Below are 23153 nucleotides of genomic sequence, written 5' to 3' on the forward strand. Positions count from 1 at the left end.
TTTGACAGGGGCTGGCAACATTATTGTAATATTTTCGTTTTAAAAACGTATCCTTTGCTAGTTGTAGTTGAATGTTTTCTTTAGTGGTGTGTCGGTCATGAACGAACTAGTTCTTTTTTGTGAACGGAATGAACAAAGTCACAGCCCCTAAAATACCCGTTCAGTCGCAAATGCTTTTTTTTGATTGGCTGGAGAGTCACTTCAGGGTTCCTTTATTGCAGGGCGGGACTATCTGCGTGCTTGTCTGTCTTATCCAATCGTCGCGCCTCGCTCTTGTGAGTGGGTGGGGTTAGCTGACTGAAAGACCGAGACCGAGAGATTGACCAACACTGTCCGTGACCCCGTTCATTCAGTTCACAAAAAAGAACTAGTTCTTTTGACCCGTTCGTTCATGACCGACACACCACTAGTCATCACGTGTCGTTGAGCTGTTTGAGTCGGAACGAACGTGAGAAGGAGTGAACGGATTGACTCGACACGGCTGACCGGGTCTATGCACTGGTGGAATCAAAGGCTAATAACCAATTGACCGAAATGAACGGATCTTTTTACTGAATGAACTGGAATGATCCGGTTCACTGAAATGAACGGGTTTGCCCACCACTACAACTGACTTGACATATTACCGCCACCACCTGGTTGGAGTGAGTGTCTAATGGATAACATAGAGTAGCATAGCGGCTAGCACTCTGCTGTTTTTAAGAACCTACGGTACATTTAAGTTAGCCTTAAATACTGTATGAATGTGAGTGTGAATGCTTGTTTGTATATATGTGCCCCGCCATTGGTTAGCGACCAGTTTACAGACCCCATCTGTCACCGGAGTGAGGATAAGCTGCATAAAAAGGTAGCTGGATTCCATGCCGTCTTGATTAATATCCACCACTAGAGGGAGCCATTTCCAAAAAGTCCTACATGACATCCAAATGCTTTCTACAAGTTTATTGAACTACAACACAATGGCTCACATACAATGCAGTACACTTCTATTTATTTACATACAAGGAGTCTTGCACGATCGGAGAATGTATCATAGTTATCAGCGTACACAAAATAAAACTAATACCTTTCTCTTGCATTGTCATAAGAGACTTTACTGACAAAAATGAAGAATAAATAGCACACTTATTTGTGATATGTTTAAAGCAGACAGTGGAAGCAGTAACAGATGACATATGTAGAAATAAATATACTGTATTCATATGCGGTATAAAGTACAGTATAGTACAGTACACGCTCCTCACCTTCACATATATATATTACAACATGGTGTCAAATAGAAGGGGTCTGCTAGGACACACACTGTAGGGTCTGAACATATTTCTACCGTATTTTCTTATATAGTGGCCACTCAATTGCAGAGAGTCCAAGGCATCTTTTTTTTTTTTTTTTAATTTTTAGTTTTAAGGGAGACTATTATCACAACAAGATCTGCGTTTTTTTAACAATGATACACATAAATAATTATAAATTAAACAATAGAATAATTAAATTATTTAAAAAATAATATAATATGTTAAACAAAACACTATTTTTGTACAAAAAATAGATAATTAAAAGAGTATATTACAACATAATAAATATTGATTTTAGTATTTTTTTTTTGGTGTTTGTTTTCAGTTTGTAATTCATTTTCAGCCTATAATAAGGTTCCCGGTGACCCTGAGATCAGCAAAATAAGACTCAAAATAGGTCAAATTTTGGTGCAAATCCAGATAAAGGTGCAGGTCATTTTGCTATCATTGAAAGATAAAAATTTTTACATTCCATCTGTACCTGAATGCATATTTTTTCATCTATTTAAGATCATATTCCGATAAATGTAATGAATAATTTTCATTTAAAAACAGCCCAAATAATTGAGTTCTTTAAATTCAGACACACCACATCCGTACCACATGCAGTGTTCCTCTCTCCTGATTGGATGGTCAGGATATACGTCAGAAGAATCACAGCATAAACAAACAAACAACAAGTCCGAACCCAAACTGCTGGTTGGCTAGCTGGGGAGGGGGGACAAGTTCTCTCCATGTTGGCGCTGAATTAAAAGACCTTCATTCATTCATTGTAATTTAGCTCTGATGCTATGCCGTTATAAGATACGCCATTCAGAGCTGCGGCTAGCGCCTTCAAAAATATAAATAAACAAATTAAGACAGATATTTTTATGTTAAAAATATATACTGCATGCGTAATGTCGGTGTGAAGTCATACGTGTTACATTTGGCGTGCTCTTGTTTACAGTCGTTAGTAATATTACTGCTGGCTGATTAGCGACTCGCCGCTAACATTGGTTCTGTTGCTGCTGTATTGTGCAATGTACACAATGTAACACATGTTGTCAAAGAGAGCTATGTGTTCCTTTCCATTTTCTCATGCACTCCAAATCATTATTAAAGTGAATAAACTTGTTATATATATAATGACTTTTCACATTTGGGAAGTAACAGGTTTCGGGTATATGATTAAAGCTGAAAATTTCTGAACAAAAATTTTGGAGGGGTCAATTTTCAGAGCCACTGTGTGCTAATTATTGTGATAGAACTGCAAAATGTATTATATTATATACTACACTTATATATATATTGGTTACATTAATGACAAAATATAGTCATAGCGCTCGGTGACTCGTAAAAAATTAAACCTTATCGATGTCAGCTGCAGTAAATAGAGGAAAGCCACCTTCGAATGGCCGATTCTGACGAATTCTCGATTTTACATTCACTCTCAATTGATTCAGATGTGTTTACGTTTACCGCACACCTGAAACAACCTTAAAAAAAAACACACGTAAACAACTACCGGGTGTGCAAAACCAAAGTTTTCCCTTGGTAATGTTCTATGCATGTGTAGCCTCTCTGTTGGAATCGCAACACATGCAAATATCAGGAAGCTAACCTGCTAAGTGACATGCATGTTGTGTGTGCATGTGTACTGAAACGTATCACCGTTTTTTTTTATATTTACAAAATTGATTTCATCTCAAAACGAGAGGCCTCGGAGTAATTAAATGGTCGACGCTAGTAAGAAGGATGAGGAGAAGCTTTACGTACTTGAAAGACTACAAAGCTATAGATCTTTATCTTTGTTGATCAGTGGGTGAAGCAGGAGAGACGGGCCGCATGCATGCAGGTGAAAGGGAGGGGGAGGGGGTCCCTGGACATGTACAGTGTTTTGGTCGTCACCTGGAAGACAAAAATATACATTTTTGCACAACATTTTCAAGATAAATTCGCAATTTAAAAAAAGCTGAAAATGACTATATACAGTATACAAGTATATAAAGCATAATTCACAGTTACATAGTTTGTCGGTACATGACTAAAAATAAAAATAAAAATAAAAATAAAAATAAAAATAAAAATAAAAATAAAAATAAAAATAAAAATAAAAATAAAAATAAAAATAAAAATAAAAATAAAAATAAAAATAAAAGAAATTAAACTACAATAAAGTAAACTATAATAAAATAAACTAAAATCAACTAGAATAAAAAACTAAACTAGAATAAACTAAAATCAACTAGAATAAAAAACTAAACTAGAATAAACTAAAATCAACTAAAATCAACTAGAATAAACTAAACTAAACTAAACTAGAATAAAATAATCTAGAATAAAATAAAATCAACTAAAATAAATTAGAATAAAATAAAATAAAATCAACTAAAATAAACTAGAATAAAATCAACTAAAATAAACTAGAATAAAATAAACTAGAATAAAATAAACAAAAATAAACTAGAATAAACTAAACTAGAACAAACTAAATTAAATTATATTAGGTTTAATTAAACTAAACTACAATAAAATAAACTAGAATGAGGTAAACTAGAATAAAATAAACTAGAATAGAATAAACTAAAATAAAATAAACTAGAATAAAATAAACTAAAATAAAATCAACTTGAATAAAGTAGAATAAACTAAACTAATCTAGAATAAACTAAACTAAACTAGAATAAAATAAAATAAAACTAGAACAAACTAAACTAAATTGAAAAAAAAACCTTAAATTATATTAGGAAAGCAGGAAGTGAACAAATGTAACAGTTACTGATTGTAAAAGTACCAGATGGAGGGGTAGGATTTAATAAGCTTTGCTTCTTCCTACTCCTTTTGGACATGTGGAACTGTGAACTGATTATGTGATGCATTCAATTGTAATCTGATGCATGTTCAAATGAAATGAAACCATTACCATTACAATAATGACGTGATTACCTTGCTATTAACTTGCAGCTGTCTCCTGGTGAACCATGTAGTGTCTGTTTGAATCGTCCACCTCGCTGCCACAGTGCACATCACTCCTGTTCATAATGTAGACACACATGCAAAGCATTCAACAATCTATTTTCTATCTACTGTATCGATCTGCTCACCTGTTGTCATTGATGTCCCTTGCGTCACTGATGCTGTTTCCTATTGGGAGCAAAACATAAAAAATAAAGTACTAGTAGTCGTAAGCCCTGATTTTCATATCAATGGAGTAATATACAGTGGTGTCAAAAATTAGCATAATACGTCCCCTTAAAGGCCTTTTAAGTATCTTGATGATCACCAAGACTTTTGGGTAAATACTTTTTGGAAAGTGTGTGTAAAAGTGACGTCACGTTTCAGAAAACAGTAAAATATGGTGGAGGTAGTGTGATGGTCTTCAACTATTTTGTTTTGCGTTAGGATCTGGAAGACCATAGATTCTTCTGTCTATGAAAAAAATACTGAAAGAGAAAATCAGTCCAACTCTTGGTGTCAGTTGAAACCAACAAAATTAAGACTTTGGAGTGGCCTAGTTCGATTCCTGACCTGAATCCTATTGATGCTATTGCTGCTATTGAGGAATTGATGCTGTGGCATGGACCTTAAAAAGGTGCCTCATACTGGAAAACCCTTCATTCATTCATTCATTTTCTACCGCTTTTTCCTCACGAGGGTGCTGGAGCCTATGCCAGCTGTCTTCAGGCGAGAGGCGGGGTACACCCTGGACTGGTGGCCAGCCAATCACAGGGCACATATAGACAAACAACCATTCACACTCACATTCATACCTATGGACAATTTGGAGTCGCCAATTAACCTAGCATGTTTTTGGAATGTGGGAGGAAACCGGAGTACCCGGAGAAAACCCACGCATGCACGGGGAGAACATGCAAACTCCACACAGAGATGGCTGAGGGTGGAATTGAACCCTCGTCTCCTAGCTGTGAGGTCTGCGCGCTAACCACTAATCCGCCGTGCCGCAACTGAATTATAACAATTCTGCAAAGATGAGTGGGCTAAAGTCCCTCTACGGTAATGACACTCATTGCAAGTTATTGCAAATGTTTGATTGCAGTTGTTGTTGTTGTTGCTAAGGGCAATCACTTTTTCTCACAGGGTTATGTCGGTTTGGATTTTTTCCTCCCTTAATAATAAAAGGTTTGATTAAAAAATGTGTTGTCATGGATTAATATTTACATTTGTTCGATGACCTGAAACATTTAAGTGTGACAAACATTTGTATATGAATGATACTGTAGATGCATGATCACCGTTGTCAATGTTGAGTGGGAAAGATTCCAGTATGTCTCCATTGTATCTTCCTGCTCTGTAGCCCAGCGCTGTGGAAACTCTGTAAAACAACACAAACCAATGTGAACCGGACCAAACCATTACAAAGAAAAAAAATTTTAAAGTTATTTACGTGTTGGTTTGAACAGAGTTTGGGTTGCAGTTGATGCTGGCGGAGTTGGGCGGTGGTGTCATGTTGCTCTGGAAAACGGCGTTGCTGTAGGTGTTGGCATGCTCTGTAGCCCGGATGTACGAGTAGAAGGGGTTGCTGGGAGAACACACGGGAACCTGCTTCGGTCTCACGGGCTTGGCTGGGGACAAGGAGATAGAACACCAAGTCACCACCACCACCACCACCACCACCACCAGCGTACGTTCCTGTCTCCAGGGTGAAACTTCCATAAAGTAGTACCGATCTGCGCGGCATGAGGGCGCCTCAGGGCGTTCTTCGCCCTCATGGCGTCTTTGATGCGGTCCACTTCCTGTTGGTAGCGGCGGCGGTCCATCATGGCACCCTCCTTGGCATCTCTCAGTGCAGTCTCCAGGGCCTTAACTCTCTCAGCAGTAGACCGAAGACGTTTCTCCAGCTTTGGAAGCTCACAACGCAGATCTGCATTGTCACGAACCAGCTGGAGGGCGCACATTGGCTAGCGTTAATGCTAATATAGCCAAGTAAAATATATACGTTCTTCTTCTTCTTCTTCTCACCTGTTTGTGAACCTTTGTAAGTTGGTCCAGGTTATTCTCAAGAAAGGAAATCTTCTGCTTCTGGGTGCAAGACCCCCCGCTATCATCAGGTTCCATTTCGGAACTCTGCACGGGTTCAAGCAAAAATATTGTTATTTTTTTACATAAACATAAAAACTAGAATAAATTAAACTAAAATAAAACTAAAATAAAAAAATAGTATAAACTAAAATAAAACTAAATTAAACTAGAATAAACTAAAGTAAACTAATTTAAATTAAGTAAAAAAAACAAACAAAAAACTCAAATTATATTCGGAAAGCAGGAAGTGAACAAATGTAACAGTTACTGATTGTAAAAGTACCAGATGGAGGGGTAGGATTTAATAAGCTCTGCTTCTTCCTACTCCTTTTGGACATGTGGAACTGTGAACTGATTATGTGATGCATTCAATTGTAATCTGATGCATGTTCACATGAAATAAAACCATTACCATTACTAATAATTGATCAAAGAAATTAATTGTGATCTCCTCAGGTTTATGTAATGTTACTGATGCTTGAAGTCATAAATAATGATGATGAAATTTGACATACTTTTTTAACCCGCGACGTGAGGTCTTGAACAAACAGCTTGCGCAGGTTGTGGAGGGTCTGGAGCTCGCGGGCCTGATACGGAACACGACACGTGAACAAGGTTAGGTGGACCAACCTGGACTATTCAGTATTCCACGTGTTCCATGAATGACGTGCGGCTATGATGTTTACTTACGACGGTCTCCTCCAGACCCTTCAGGTCCTGTTTAGTCTGCTCATGGCGCTCGTGCAGGAATCTATGCGGGAAAGGATCGTCATTAGTAACAAAAAAAAAAAAAAAAAAAAAGATGATTCCGTACACTTCAAGCGCCGTGACTTACGAGAGCTCCTCCAGGCGCTCGCTCTTGGTGCTGTCTTGGCTCTTCAGACGGTCAAAGTCGGACCTAACCTGAGCCAGCTCCAGCTCCATCTTGGAGTTCCGACTGGACACAAAACACGGTCATTATTTCATGTACACATCGTGCGGGTTGATGGTAAAAGGATGATTTTCCGCACTCGGTAAGTTCGTCAATGAGCCTCTGCTTCTCATTGATCTCATCGCGCAGACGAGCCAGCTGCTTGTGATGGAGGCCACGGTGAGACTCCCCCTGCTGGCGGGTTATCTTCTGGACAAGGAAAGAGAACACAGTGTTTAATTACGAGTGGTTAGTGCGCAGGCCTCACAGCTAGGAGACCAGGGTTCAATTCCACCCTCGGCCATCTCTGATTAATAATGGTTAATTGGCGACTCCAAATTGTCCATAGGTATGAATGTGAGTGTGAATGGTTGTTTGTCTATATGTGCCCTGTGATTGGCTGTGGTGACCAGTCCAAGGTGTACCCCGCCTCTCGCCCAGCACCCCCGCCACCCTTGTGAGGATAAGCGGTAGAAAATTAATGAATGAATAAAGCGAAGTGCATTGGGCCGAGTGGTTAGCGTGCAGGCCTCACAGTGAGGAGACCCAAGTTCGATTCCCCCCTCGGCCATCTCTGTGTGGAGTTTCTCCCCGTGCATGCGTGGGTTTTCTCTGGGTACTCCGGTTTCCTCCCACATTCCAAAAATATGCTAGGTTAATTGGCGACTCCAAATTGTCCATAGGTATGAATGTGAGTGTGAATGGTTGTTTGTCTATATGTGCCCTGTGATTGGCTGGCCACCAGTCCAGGGTGTACCCCACCTCTCGCCCAGCACCCCCGCCACCCTGGTGAGGATAAGTGGTACAAAATTAATGAATTAATGAATGAACAAGGAGAAGTGCACTGCGCCGAGTGGTTAGCGTACAGGCCTCACAGCTAGGAGACCCAAGTTCAATTCCACCCTTTTTGCCGACTCCAAATTGTCCATAGGTATGAATGTGAGTGTGAATGGTTGTTTGTCTATATGTGCCCTGTGATTGGCTGGCCACCAGTCAAGGTTGGACCACGCCTCTCGCCCAAAGACAGCTGGGATAGGCTCCAGCACCCCCCATGAGGATAAGCAGTAAAAATATCAATGAATTTTCCACTTTTTTGAACTATAAATGTAGTATTTGTGTGTTAAACAATATACCAAAGTGTCAGATGATGAGTTTTTGCGTATTTGGAAGTGACGCCGCTGATGTCGCCGTCAGTCTGCAGGACGTCAACACAAGCCGGGTACACTGGACTTCAATTTATCAATTACTAAAGAAATAAATACCTGTGTGAAGAAGGAACTTTTCATAAATACGTCTTTTTTACCTTGACGTTTCCATCCTCAGTCTCTCCCTTCTCAGCATCCTTGTCCTCCATAAGGGAATTATCTTGTAGAAGAAGAAAAAAATCATTGATCTTGTTGACAAGATAGAGTTACTAGACAGAGATAGTGTATTACCTTACATAAACATAGTATAGTGATGGTGTATTACCTTGGTCTTGTAGCTTGGCCAACTCCTCACTCAAAGAATCATGACTTTCCTCCAGCAGCCTCTTCTTCTGCTCCACGCTCTGCATGTACTCGGTCAGCGAGCGGATCTTCGCTTCGTGCTGCGTCACATGACGTTACCGCAATAACGTTATTTAATGCTCTTTCTCTCATGAAACATTCCGCTATTTCTTCCTCCCTCACCTGAGAGATGAGGAGGTGGCAAGACGAGAGCTCCCTGCCGGTCTCCTCCATCTTGCGGTGGCACTCCAGCTGCATGTTCTCCAGCTGACGGCAACGCTTGACCATGCTCTTCACCTCAGACTTGATCTTGCTGATGTACAGGCGAGCCACCGTGAACTCCTCCTCGATGGCGCCGCTGATCTCCACCGGCTGACGACCGGTCACCAGTTATAGATACAATCTATATTTTATCGATGACGCCACCGACTCACCAGCTTGATTTCGCCATTTCCCACGATGGTGCTGAATTCGCTGAGGTCCCTCATCAGGCCGTTGAGAACGTCGGCAATGCGCTTCCTTTGCTGACCACTCACTTCCTGCATGCGAGACAGCTCTGCCTCGAGCTCCATCAGACTGGCCTGGAATTAAAAATTAAAAATTAAAAATTAAAAATATTAATCAAATAATGTTAAAATTACAGAAACTGAATAGGTTGTGTATGATTATGACAAAGTGTGTGCATGTTTATCACAAAGCACCACAACATGATCTCGGGTCTGGAGGGAACATTGCTGGAAGAATATAATCAGATTTTTCATTACACCAGAAATGATGTTAATTAATTAATATTACAATGTCAACCATTCACATGTGTTTTGGTGCTGCCCAAATATCACCATCAATTTTTGGAAGAGGGCATGTAACACTAAATTGTATACTGTGTAGGTCCAGTGTATTATTGTTGATGTTTTGTTTAAATAACAACATGGAAAAAATAAGTTAAAAAAAGTAAAAAAAATAATAAAGTTAAAAGAAAACAAAAACAACTTAAACTATGTTAGGAAAGCAGGAAGTGAACAAATGTAACAGTTACTGATTGTAAAAGTACCAGATGGAGGGGTAGGATTTAATAAGCTTTGCATCTTCCTACTCCTTTTGGACATGTGGAACTGTGAACTGATTATGTGATGCATTCAATTGTAATCTGCTGCATGTTCAAATGAAAATTAAACCATTACCATTATCATTACATTGTCAGTGACTGATGCACAATCGTGCCCAAAAACACTGTATTTTATGAAACAAGTTAAGACTACAAGGTGCATACTGCAATGTATCAAGAGGGAAGTATTACGTAATGCCAGGAATAAATGCAGAACGGAACATGTTTACTTAAATTATATTAGGAAAGCAGGAAGTGAACAAATGTAACAGTTACTGATTGTAAAAGTACCAGATGGAGGGGGTAGGATTTAATAAGCTTTCCTTCTTCCTACTCCTTTTGGACATGTGGAACTGTGAATTTTGTTGAGTCTTTGTAGCGAAATCGAGAGCTAGGTATCCACTCTTCTGTCTAGCGGTTAGCAAGATGTCGTGTTTGTTAGCTAAACTGGATGGATGGATAGATAGATTAATTAAATTAAATTCAGAAAATTATATTAGGAAAGCAGGAAGTGAACAAATGTAACAGTTACTGATTGTAAAAGTACCAGATGGAGGGGTAGGATTTAATAAGCTTTGCTTCTTCCTACTCCTTTTGGACATGTGGAACTGTGAACTGATTATGTGATGCATTCAATTGTCATCTGATGCATGTTCAAGTGAAAATTAAACCATTACCAAATAATGGAATTATATATGAATCCTGGAAGAATCATTGAGGTCTATGGAATTGTTATGGAGCACTGGACTTTCTAGAACATACCATTTTTTGGGCCAGCTGGTCGGCCAGCAGCTGGTTCTGCAGACCTTTCTCCTCCACCTCCTGGCTCTTCTGGTCATAGTTGATGGCCAGCTCTTCCAGAGCCTGCAGCACCTCTTTCACCTCCGCCTTGGCACAGTCACTCTCCACCTGAAGCCTGCCCAGCTCCGCTTGCACCTTGTCGCCATCACCACGTGAAGACGCCAAAAGCTGTGGCAAAAACGACGCATGTGAGAAAATACGCATGTGTGTGTTTTTGTGTGTGTGTGTGTCAACCTCGTCCTGATCCAACATCTGCTGCTTCAGTTTCTCCACAAGTTGACACTGCAGGTTGATCTCATCGTCCTGTAAGACATTACGTCTCCGTAACAAGCCACCGAAAAAACAAATCCTTAAATACGCCAGGATGCTAACCTTGTCATCCAGCTGCTTGTACAATTTGCGGATCTCCTCTTCGTACTTGTGCCGCTCCTCTTCAGAAATGCGGACCACAATGGAGGAGGTGTCGTTGTCCAGGATGGTACGCTGCTGCTGTTGCTGCTGCTGCTGCTGCTCCTCCACCGACTCGTAACGGGTCATGGTCTCCGGCTGGGTGCGCTCCGTCTCGGGCACGTCCTCGCCGTTCCTCCAGCGGTTGAGCTCAGCCTCCAGTTTCTGGATGGTGTCCTTCATGGTCTTGTTCTTCTCCTTCTCTTTCTCGTACTTCCTCTTCCACTGCTCAGCCGTCAGCTCCAGATTGATGGAGGCGGTGTTACGGATAGTCTTGGCGCTGTGGACGAGCACACAGAATATTTTTTAAACAATATTCTAAGTATGATTCCACTGAATAGATGATTCTACCGTTGTCCAAACATCAGCGTGGACTTGGTCTCCGTGTCATTGTAGCTGGAAGGTGAGCAGCAGATGAACATGGTGGTACGACAGTTCCCTCCAAGAGAGTCCTGAAGGATGCGGGTCATTTTGCTGTCGCGGTACGGCACGTGGCTTTTCTGCACGAGGAGGGACGTCATGGTTACGTAAGACGACGCCGAGATAAGAAAGTAGAAGGATGACCCGGTACAAAAACTCACCGTGCCCTCAGCCAAGGCAGAGATGACGTTCCCCAAAGCTGAAAGAGACTTGTTGATGTTCTTGGCTTCATCCAGGACGGCTCCTGCAGCCCCCGTCTTACTGACCTGCACAGGCAAAATATGATACCTATTACAGTGGAACCCGAGCCCCTCGGACTCAATTTCCTTAAATTATTTGTCTAATTTTATCTGTAAAAGCGCTATACTATCATCTGTACGTTGTCATGTCCCTTTAAACATCAGACCACATCAAACTATGTCATTTAATTTTACAGTTTTGTTTATTTGTTGTTGTTTTTTTTTACTAAATAAGATATCCGACTTTCAAGTCATGTTGCCAGTTTGTATGTTAAAAGTTGAAAGCAACTGGCGGGCCGAATTTAAACGCTAGGTGGCCTGCATGTGGCCCCCGGGCCGTAGTTTGCCCACCCCTGACATAGGTGGTTGTTGACGAAACTAAAAGCAAAAGAACCTATAAACCTATAATAATAATATAAATATGGTAATGCACGGTGCTTGAGTGGTTAGCACGCAGGCCTCACAGCTAGGAAACCCGGGTTCAATTCCACTCTCTGCCATCTCTGTGTGGAGTTTGCGGGACTCCCGTTTCCTCCCACATTTTAAAAACATGCTAGGTTAATTGGTGACTCCAAATTGTCCATAGGTATGAATGTGAGTGTGAATGGTTGTTTGTCTATATGTGACCTGTGATTGGCTGGCCACCAGTCCAGGGTGTACCCCGCCTCCCAGACAGCTGGGATAGGCTCCAGCACCCCCTGCGACCCTCGTGAGGCTAAGCGGTAGAAAATGAATGAAATGAATGAATGGTAATTAGGCTGCAAGGCGATCAAGTGGTTAGCATGCAGGCCTCTCAGCTAGGAGACCCGAGTTCAATTCCAACCTCGGCATTCTCTGTGTGGAGTTTGCATGTTCTCCCCGGTGCATGCGTGGGTTTTCTCCGGGTACTCGGGTTTCCTCCCACATTCTAAAAACATGCTAGGTTAATTGGCGAAGGTATGAATGTGAGTGTGAATGGTTGTTTGTCTATATGTGCCCTGTGATTGGCTGGCCACCAGTCCAGGGTGTACCCCGCCTCTTGCCTGAAGACAGCTGGGATAGGCTCCAGCACCCGCTCGACCCTTGTGAGAGTGAATGAATGGTAATTAGGCTGCACGGTGCTCAAGTGGTTAGCACACAGGCCTCACTTCTAGGAGACCCGAGTTCAATTCCACCCTCTTCTCCCGCCCCCGCCTTCTCTGTGTGGAGTTTGCATGTTTTCCCCGTGTATCCGTGGGGTTTTCTTCCTCCCACATTCTAAAAACATGCTAGGTTAATTAGCGACTCCAAATTCTAGCTTCTCTGATGGCTTCCCACCTTCTCACTTCCAGCCAGGTCCACCAGGTAGAGTTTTCCACACAGCTTCTGCTCCGTTTCCACATGCTCCTGCTTGATGTTGATGAGGAAGATGCTGTGACTGCGAGAACTGTGCTCGTTCATGTCTGAGCAAACATACAAAGAAGAAGAACGATACATATTTTATTAATGAATGCTCTCACTAGGGGGCCTCGTTGTCTGCCTGACTATGGAGAGCCTCCTTCTATTATCCCAGGCTCCAACTGCAGCAAGGTGACTTCATCATGCAGAGGACCGCCAGCGCTATCTCTTCCCAAAAATAAGGTGCGGGTTTCAGCACTCGATAAATAGGCTTCCACTATTCTCTGCAGCACGGTGAGTCAGCACCACAACACTGCAATGACGCCATGACTAATATTATTAGGGCTCGAGCACTGACCAGTGCGAAAGCCCTATTGTAATCGTTCCGTTTTTTATTCTGACGAAAGGACGGCCATTTTGAGGGCCTTAACATGCCCGAAAACTCACCAAATTTTGCAAGCGCGTCAGGTCTGGCGAAAATTTCGATCTGGTGGGGGTCCCGAAAACAATGTTCCAAAATTGACTCTCTAGCGCCACCTTTAATTTTTGAAAAAATTGGCCCCCGCCACCAGTTTCACCTATCGTCACGAAACTTGGTGGAGACGTCTATCGTACAGGACGGACCAAAAAGTCTCAAGAACCCATATTGGAAAACGAACAGGAAGTCGGCCATTTTGGATGGCGGCGGCCTTTTTCGTGCCAGAAGTTGGGGTCGTATCTCGACGAACTCCTCCTAGGGGGTTTGACCAAATGAGTCCGTTGTTGCATCAACGGACACTAGACGGATGGCCGACGTTAAATTGCGAAGGATTTTGGGATATTCCATACGATGTGGGCGTGGCACGCCCCCAAATTTTGCCCATTTTCATATGTCCGGGCCTTGCACGCTGAGCGTAACTGTAGACGTGAATAACTTGGCTCCACGTGGTCAGATCTTCATCATACTTGGTACATGTGATCATGGCCCCGCCCCGAAGGTCCCCATAGGTCACGTCCTGATTTCGTCGCAGCGCCACCTATTGGCGACAGGCTAAAGGCGTGTCATCTACATGAGGCCTTTTCTGCCAGGAGATTCATCAGATGAACATCAGGGTCACAAGGTCACTGCCTGACAGCCTGGTGAAGCCTGTTGATGGACCATGATGCAGGAAAAGCGCACGTGGTGGGCGTGGCCTGGCGGCGAATGCTCAGGCCTCGCCATTTACATAGAAAAGGTCATCATTCGCCCGCAAAAGGTCGCATGGGCTTGAAAACTCATAGGGGGGGTCAGAATCCAGGCCTGAGCGGCCTGGTGTGGCCCCCATATGAAACCAAGCCAAATTGACTCACTAGCGCCACCTAGAAGTTTTAAAATAATTATCCCTTGCCTCCCGTTGCACGTATCGGCATGATTTTCGGAGGAGATATCACTCGTGACAGGACGCACAAAAAAGTCTCAATAACCCATGTTCTAAAACCAACAGGAAGTCGGCCATTTTAGGTGGCGGCGGCCATTTGGGGGCGGATGTATGGGTCGTATCTTGACGAACTCCTCCTAGGGGGTTTGACCGAATGAGTCCGTTGTTGCATCAACGGACACTAGACGGATGGCCCACGTTAAATTGCGAAGGATTTTGGGCTGCTCCTTAGGATGTGGGCGTGGCACGCCATCAAACTTTTACCTTTTTCATATCTGGCCCTGCCTGGTGTCTGGCCTTGCCTTGAAGCAATGTACATCAAAGTCAATACACAGTTTGACTGACAGACTGATGATGTCAGTTGATGGACTATGATGTGTGTAAAGCACATGTGGGGGGCGTGGCCACGGCGAATGGTCAGCCTTCGCCATTGACCATCAAAAGGTCATCATTTGCCTGCAGAAGGTCACAGGCTGCTGAAATCTTAAACGTGAGGCCTTAATCCAGGCCTGAGCGCCCTGGTGGTGCTCCCATGTGACACCAATCTAAATTGACACACTAGCGCCACCTAGAAGTTTCAATTCATTATCCCTCGCCACCCGTTACACGTATCACTATGATTTTCGGTGGAGACGTCTATCATGACAGGACGCACCTAATGCTCCAGAAGCCATGTTCTAAACACAGCGCCACCAACTGGTGGAAATGTATATCTGCCGTAACTTCCTGATTCATGGTCAGATTGTCTTGAAATTTTTTTTGGTGTGTTGGGTCAATCTCTGGTTTGTTATACTGTGTGTACATAGACTCTATAGCGCCACCAACTGGTGGAAATGTATATAGCCGTAACTTCCTTCCACATGGTCGGATCAAGCCCAAATTTTTTCTGGTGGTTTGGGGTACCCTCTGGTCTATGACTGTGTGTGTACATAGACTCTATAGCGCCACCAACTGGTGGAAATGTATATAGCCGTAACTTCCTTCCACATGGTCGGATCAGGCCCAAATTTTTTCTGGTGGTCTGGGGTACCCTCTGGTCTATGACTGTGTGTGTACATAGACTCTATAGCGCCACCAACTGGTGGAAATGTATATAGCCGTAACTTCCATCCGCATGGTCGGATCAAGCCCAAATTTTTTCTGGTGGTTTGGGGTACCCTCTGGTCTATGACTGTGTGTGTACATAGACTGTATAGCGCCACCAACTGGTGGAAATGTATATAGCCGTAACTTCCTTCCACATGGTCGGATCAGGCCCAAATTTTTTCTGGTGGTCTGGGGTACCCTCTGGTCTATGACTGTGTGTGTACATACGCTATAGCGCCACCAACTGGTGGAATTGTATATCTGCCGTAACTTCCTTACGCACGGTCGGATCGGCCCCTAATTTTTTCTGTTGGTTCGGGGTACCCTCCGGTCCGTTACCGTGTGGGCCAACCACTCTATAGCGCCACCCACAGGCGGAAACATATATCCGCCGCAAGGACCTACCGCGTGGTCCGATCGTCGTGAATTTTTTTATGGCGGTTCGCGGTGTCGGACGGGACGTGACCGCGCACCCGCCTCGCCGCCGCTGTCGCCCCCTCCTGGCGGAAAATTGCAAGTGCCGTGACTACCTTACCGCTTATCCGCTCGCCGCGGTTTTTCGTACGGCGCGTCCGCGCGCCCGTCCGGTCGCGCGCGCGACCCCGACCCGCGCGTACCCCCGACCCGCGCGTACCCCCGAGCGCGTCGGGGTGCTCGAGCCCGCTCATCACTGCTTGCAGTTTTAATTATTATTATTATTATTATTATTATCCCCTCTTATTGACTGACTTTTCTGCTCTACAGTGTGGCTTTTATCTTGCTCCTGGTCACCATGGCAACATGTGCGGTATCTTGCCACCCAATCAGCATTTCCTCACACACATAAAATCATGTAATCCATGAAGAACATACTCAATCTCCGAGCTCTAATCAGCGAGAGTACATGAATGCTGGAGTCATCACAGTTCCAGCGTTCATCCCCTATAATGTGGGAGGAGTGAGACCTCCTCAACGAGGGTGAAACATCATTACAAATGATATTTTGCTTTGGATGAAAGTATTGTGGTCATTTAACTGAAACAGGAAGTTGTTTCACAAAGCATATTATTTCATATTATTTAGTATTTTGTTTATTAAAAAAAATAAAGGAGCATTGGCTATGGCTTTTAATGTCAATTAGGACAAAATAATTACTGATAACATATTATTTAAATGAAAATATATATATACACATGTTAAATATTGTTAATAAATTTAATCTAAATATTATTTCAAATATATTTTTTCAATGTGATATAATAGATTAACTGATTGTCCATTTACTATTGTCTGACATTTAATAGCAATTTATATGTAGAAAATAGGAAATATAAATATTATTTTTGTATCAAAACAATAACAAAATAAATTTATAAATTTAAACTTATAATTCTTTTAATGTAAAAATTTATATAAATATTTTTTATAAAATAATAATTAATATAATAATAATTAATATAATACAAATAAATTAAAATATTTTATAATATGTAAAATAGATTACTTTGCACAATAAATATACACAATAATATAATAGTAGAAAATATAAATAATATCTAAACAAAAAAAAATAGATTAATTCACTGTTAATTCCACCATCTGTATCGTTTGTAATTTAATGCCAATTAAATCCATTAACTATAATAAAATATGAATCAAACAATAATAGATGAAATATCAGTGGAATGATAAATGGTAAAGTGAAAAGGTTTTATAACACACACTTAATATCATCAATGTATTTTGTATTATTGAGTATTTGTGATAACAGTGTGTGTTAATGTCTAGATAATTGTTCATGTGTTGCCATGTGTTGACTCACTAGTAACGGCAACATGGCGGTTAGATTTGCCCTCGTCAATCACATCCATGACCTCGTCCGGGCTGGAGACAAATCTCTCCGTGCATCCCTAACGAGAGAAGATCATATTTAACATCACTCATAAAAATTTTTTTTAATTAAATAAAATGTAAAAGGCGATGTCCCATACCTTGACATACGGAACACGGTTCTTGTCCTCGTGGACGGACAAGTTGGTCTTTGTCACTTTAAAAAACAGAATAAATATTGAAATGCTATGAAATGCTAAACAGATTGCTAAGCAGACACTTACCATCCAGCAAATCTCGGATTTTGTCCATGTAGATTTCAAAGTAGGAAACCTTTAAGGAGGACAAGGAAATAATATAAGTTGCGCAGGGCTGCATGCGGGGGCAATCTGGCAACCATTTGTGTCAACTTTGTGTTATGTTACACAGTCGGCGACAAAATGTGTTTTAATTGTTATAAATTATTATATTAATGCTAGGCGGCACGGTGATCTAGTGGTTTGCACGCAGACCTCACAGCTAGGAGACCAGGGTTCAATTCCACCCTCGGCCATCTCTGTGTGGAGTTTGCATGTTCTCCCCGTGCATGCGTACGGTTTCCTTCCACATTCCAAAAACATGCTAGGTTAATTGGCGACTCCAAATTGTCCATATGTATGAATGCGAGTGTGAATGGTTGTTTGTCTATATGTGCCCTGTGATTAGCTGGCTGGCGACCAGTGCAGGGTGTACCCCGCCTCTCGCCCGAAGACAGCTGGGATAGGCTCCAGCACCCCCCGCGACCCTTGTGAGGAAAAGGCGGTAGAAAATGAATGAATGAATATTAATGCTAAGCAAATAATAAAAAAAAAACCTTGATGTGGAACTCCAGGTTTTCATCCATGGCAAAGATGTGATTGAAGATGTCCTCAGCAATGCGAGGAATGATGCCCATCTGGTGAGGGTCATGCAGCTTGCCCTGAAACAGGAAGTCATCATATTTGAATAGGTCAAATTTTTAACAAATACTCCTAAAAATTGAATAGCGGTGATTAGCGTACCTCCATGGTGTGAGTCTTGCCGGAGGAGGTTTGTCCATAGGCAAAGATAGTGCCGTTGTAGCCGCAAAGCACATCTAGAAGAGAAAAAGACACACAATGGTGACCTCACTCATTTGAAAAAGCTATTATTATTACTGAAAAGCACACATACCCTTGACAATCTGCTTGGCGCAGGTGTTGTACACCTGCTCCTGGGTGGTGTTGGTGGGAAACACTCGGTCAAACACGTATGACTTCCCCTGGAACGGAAGATTTTCAAATGCAATTCATCACAATGACAGGAAATAATAATAATAATAATAATAATAATAATAAATCACAAGAATATGTCCATAGGTATGAATGTGAGTGTGAATGGTTGTTTGTCTATATGTGCCCTGTGATTGGCTGGCCACCAGTCCAGGGTGTACCCCGCCTCTCGCCCGAAGACAGCTGGGATAGGCTCCAGCACCCCCGCGACCCTCGTGATGAAAAAGCGGTAGAAAATGAATGAATGTCCATAGGTATGAATGTGAGTGTGAATGGTTGTTTGTCTATATGTGCCCTGTGATTGGCTGGCCACCAGTCCAGGGTGTACCCCGGCTCTCGCCCGAAGACAGCTGGGATAGGCTCCAGCACCCCCCCCCCCCCGTGACCCTTGTGAGGATAAGTGGTAGAAAATGAATAAATGAATGAATGTCAAAGTATGTGACTCATAGTCAGTTTGGATGGATGGGAATTTTCCTATTTGAAGGGAATGGCCCCCTCTGCCGGTTGTATAGCGCAACTGGAATAGTACTTGGATCCAGACCCAAAGTCGGTTGCTCCAATTCATAATTTGAGCTCAAACTACCAATTTACTACTACTGTAATTCTACGTTTTAGCATATTTCCACAGCATTTCAGTCCAGCTTCAGCTTCCGAACGACTCTGGAGTGTCGACGATCCGCTGAAAACTTGAATAGCATATTTTCAAGATCAAGAGTGTGGTTTTCATCCCGGTTGCGGAACTGTAGACCAGCTCTATAGTCTTAGCAGAATCCTTAAGGGTGCATAGGAGTTTGCCCAACCAGCCTATATATATTTTACGGACTCAGGTAAGGCGTTCAACCGTGTTCCTTGAGGAGTCCTGGTCTGGGACTATGAGGTACGGTTAGTGCCAGAGCTTGGTCAACATGGCAGACTCATTTCCAGTTAGGGTTGAACTCCATTTGTCACTGATTCTGTTTTGCTGCTAACTTCTGCTCCCACGACCAGACTCAGGATAAACAAAAGAAAATAGATGGAAAAATACTGTAATACTGAACCTTTAACTTGTAAGGTGAAATTATCCATTGAAGACACATAATGACTGCAGGGACACGTTGATGAATGACTCAGCATTCCCAACACTGGCTGAATTAGTCACACAGGAGCAGCAGTCTCTCGTGTGGCACAAAAGAAGACAACACATTCGCAGACTGACTCATTACTAGAAAATAATAAATACCGGAGGTAGGCAAGGAGGAGAAAACAGGTCAGTCATTGATCCGAAAATTGATCCTAATTTGAAAGCTGACTCCGAGTTCCATTATTGACGAGTAAGCTATTCTTCACCATGTGTGCTGCTCTTAACAAAACCATGTAAACTACGTACATTTCTATATTATTTTAGAATATTAAATCCACAAAAATATAGGTCGGGCTGCACGGTGGTCGAGTGGTTAGCGCGCAGACCTCACAGCTAGGAGACTGGGGTTCAATTCCACCCTCGGCTATGTCTTTGTGGAGTTTGCATGTACTCCGATTTCCAAAAACATGCTAGGTTAATTGGCGACTCCAAATTGTCCATAGGTATGAATGTGAGTGTGAATGGTTGTTTGTCTATATGTGCCCTGTGATTGGCTGGCCACCAGTCCAGGGTGTACCCCGCCTCTCGCCCGAAGACAGCTGGGATAGCACCCACGTGACCCTCGTGAGGAAAAGCGGTAGAAAATGAATGAAAATATATGTGGGGTCCCACAGGGTTACATTTTAGGGCCCCTGCTTTTCTGTCTTTACTTACTCCCACTGGGTTCTATGCAGGCAACAGCTAGATCAGGGGTCAGCAACCCGCGGCTCCTGAGCCACATGTGGCTCTTCAGCCTCTTTGTTGTGCCTCCCTTTGCAATGCTTGAATATTTTTATACACACGAGTGGGGAAAATGTATGTCTTTGTAATGAATTTTTAAAAAATACAATTTTGTGAGACCATGAATGCATCCTGACTGAGTTCTGACTGATTGGATGAGCAGACAGGATGCTATTCAGTTCTCTCTCACGCAGGTAAAAGAAGTAATACTTTTCCAGAGCTATTTGACATTTAAAAACAGCTTTACAGTAGTTTACACATACATTGATGTAACTTTATCTCCAGAGTAATAATAATAATAATAATAATACATTTTATTTGTATAGCACTTTGAGTACTCAAAGACGCTTTACAGTAGAGAAAAAGAAATGAAAATAGAGTTGATTTTGAATCTGCTATTCAGGTTTTCAGCAGATCGTCGACTCTCTAGAGTCGTTCGGAAGCTGAAGCTGGACTGAAATGCTGTGGAAATATGCTAAAATGTAGTAAAATTATAAAATAAAATGAATTAAAATACAATATCCAAACATTAATTCAGCGCTAAAACAAGGCTAAAAGCGGGGCGGGGTGCAGAAGTCGGGTATAAAAAGTTAGAGACATTAAAAAAGGACAAGTAGTCCAACTTGTCTGAACTATGTTCATCCCCCCCCAATGTTGTTTTAAACGTATATTTTGCAGCTCCAGGCTATTTTTCTTTAGCGGGCAAGGACATAAAACGGCTCTTTTCATAGTAAAGGTTGCCGACCCCCGAGTTCGATCTACTATATGTTGTATTGGAGTACAAAAATGCCGCCTCATCAAAGCTCAGATGAACCTATATTTAGGTAAGACCCGCCTTCCCATTGGCTAGAGTACTGCAATGCACTTATTTTGGAGTTAGCCAGTTTTCTGCTTCCCAAATATCTGTGCAGTTTAAAGTCCATTTAAATTGTATCTATATTATTATTATTATTATTAATCTTTAAATGGTGTTGCCCCGCCTTACCTCCTTCTGGTCAGCTGATCAGAGGAACTGGAACCTATGGGACAAAGCCTTTTTTACTGCTGCTCCCAAAAATGTTGAACCCCTTAACCTGAGACAGGCCACTTTTTATATCATTTTAGAATGTTTTAACAATATTTTTTGTTTAAATTGGTCTTATGTTTGGCTTGTTTTTAATGTGCAGCCCATTGTTTTCAACTGTGGTTGTAATAGTTGGTACTTGAAACTGTTGTATTTTGGTTACTAACACTGCACAACAACACACTCAGTACAGCTAATGTGCTTATTGTTGAATGTGTCAATTAAAAATAGCATTTATAGCATTATAAAGGCTATGCTGCATCCACACACACACACACATTATGGAGGCCATAATGATTAATTGATGAAGGGTGTACACAAGGCGCCTCCCTTTCTTAAAATCACATTTTTTTTTTACTTACCCCCAGGATGACGGTGTCATCTCCTTGGAATTTGGGTAGAAAGAGATCGCCTCGAATGATCTCGGACTGGTTGAGAGGGCGAAAGCGGCACAGCACCTTGATGTTGCACTCTGCTGGGACGTCGGCCATGGCGCAGATTGAATGAAGACGACGATGAGGACGAGGTGGAGGCGTCAAAAAAATCCACACAACACGACGAGAAAGATCCGTAGAGATCTCTCCTTTGTCCCGCAGAAACACTGCAAAGAAGCTTAAAACGTTTTTTCAGGTTGTGTTTAGTTTTTTTTTTTTTGATGATGTTGTTTCCGTGTCGCAGTGAACAGGCCGGATAATAGTAGTTAAAAAAAACACCCAACGATTACGCTACATTATTTTTTTTTTTACAAAAAAGCGAATAAACACTCAAATGTAGCTCTGTTCGTCTGAAAAAGACGTTTCACGTCGTCCGGTTGCCTTTTTATTGGGTGCGTCAGGCCGGTTGAAGGTGAGCGATGCTGCTTAGAAGGACAGTGAAGTATACACGCCAACAAACAGCGCCCCCTGTCGGCAGGACCTGAAAAGGGCGTGGCCAGCATCCTTGTCATTAAAGTGGTACCCACCTCGTCATCCTGGCTCAGCATCCTTCTCCGAGTGTTCTAATGCTGCAAGATAAACAGTTTAGATATTATTGGTAAACAATACGTTACATGTTATTTGCGGAAACAATTTGTTTAATAATAATATTACTTTACTAAGTCAATATTAAAACATTGGTATATGCCTTTAAGAAAATAGGCTGTATTTTCTCTTCAAATGTACATTAGAATTCATCAATATTATAACATTCTATTATTTGTAATTTATGCTCTGTGATTGGCTGGCGACCAGTCCAGGGTGTACCCCGCCCAAAGTCAGCTGGGATTGGCTCCTGCATAACCCCGCCATTTCACTGAAATAATTTAAATGACACGTAATTAACAAAGAAAAACAATATACTAAAATTACTTTGTATTATGTCATTAGTTTAAGAATATAAGCCATGTTTTGTTAAACATAGTGCTTGTCTCGGTGGGTGAAGGCGGGGCCAGTAGCATACACACAGAGTGCAGTATAGTGTAACATAGTAGAAATTATGTTAGCATATATTTAAAAAATTTTCATTGTACTTGTTTGTAATTTTTTAAATTTTAGTTCAGTAATTGGATGGGTGGTTAGCACATAGGCCTCACAGCTAGGTGACACGAGT

General features: G+C 41.9%; 1 protein-coding gene across 1 annotated transcript; it reads right to left on the reverse strand.

Moving 5' to 3' along the window:
- Nucleotides 1-927: 927 nt before the first annotated feature.
- On the reverse strand, nt 928-22462 carry kif5aa (kinesin family member 5A, a). The gene is made up of 28 exons (XM_058085216.2): nt 21929-22462; nt 18566-18653; nt 18415-18488; nt 18228-18332; nt 17659-17707; nt 17536-17591; nt 17367-17454; nt 13023-13147; nt 11649-11753; nt 11419-11567; nt 10993-11347; nt 10855-10923; nt 10582-10788; nt 9149-9295; nt 8898-9086; nt 8698-8815; nt 8531-8592; nt 7328-7437; nt 7153-7254; nt 7008-7068; nt 6833-6904; nt 6258-6362; nt 5962-6178; nt 5683-5860; nt 5531-5610; nt 4382-4421; nt 4224-4309; nt 928-3185 (listed from the first exon to the last, which is right to left on the reverse strand). Exons 1-27 carry the CDS (start codon nt 22055-22057, stop codon nt 4231-4233), a joined length of 3159 nt encoding a protein of 1052 aa, XP_057941199.2. The 5' UTR covers nt 22058-22462; the 3' UTR covers nt 928-3185; nt 4224-4230.
- Nucleotides 22463-23153: the final 691 nt, after the last annotated feature.

Source organism: Doryrhamphus excisus, linkage group LG17 (genome assembly GCF_037039965.1).
Source record: "Doryrhamphus excisus strain RoL-2023G ecotype Guam linkage group LG17, RoL_Dexc_Guam_v1.1, whole genome shotgun sequence".
Lineage (NCBI taxonomy): Eukaryota > Metazoa > Chordata > Actinopteri > Syngnathiformes > Syngnathidae > Doryrhamphus > Doryrhamphus excisus.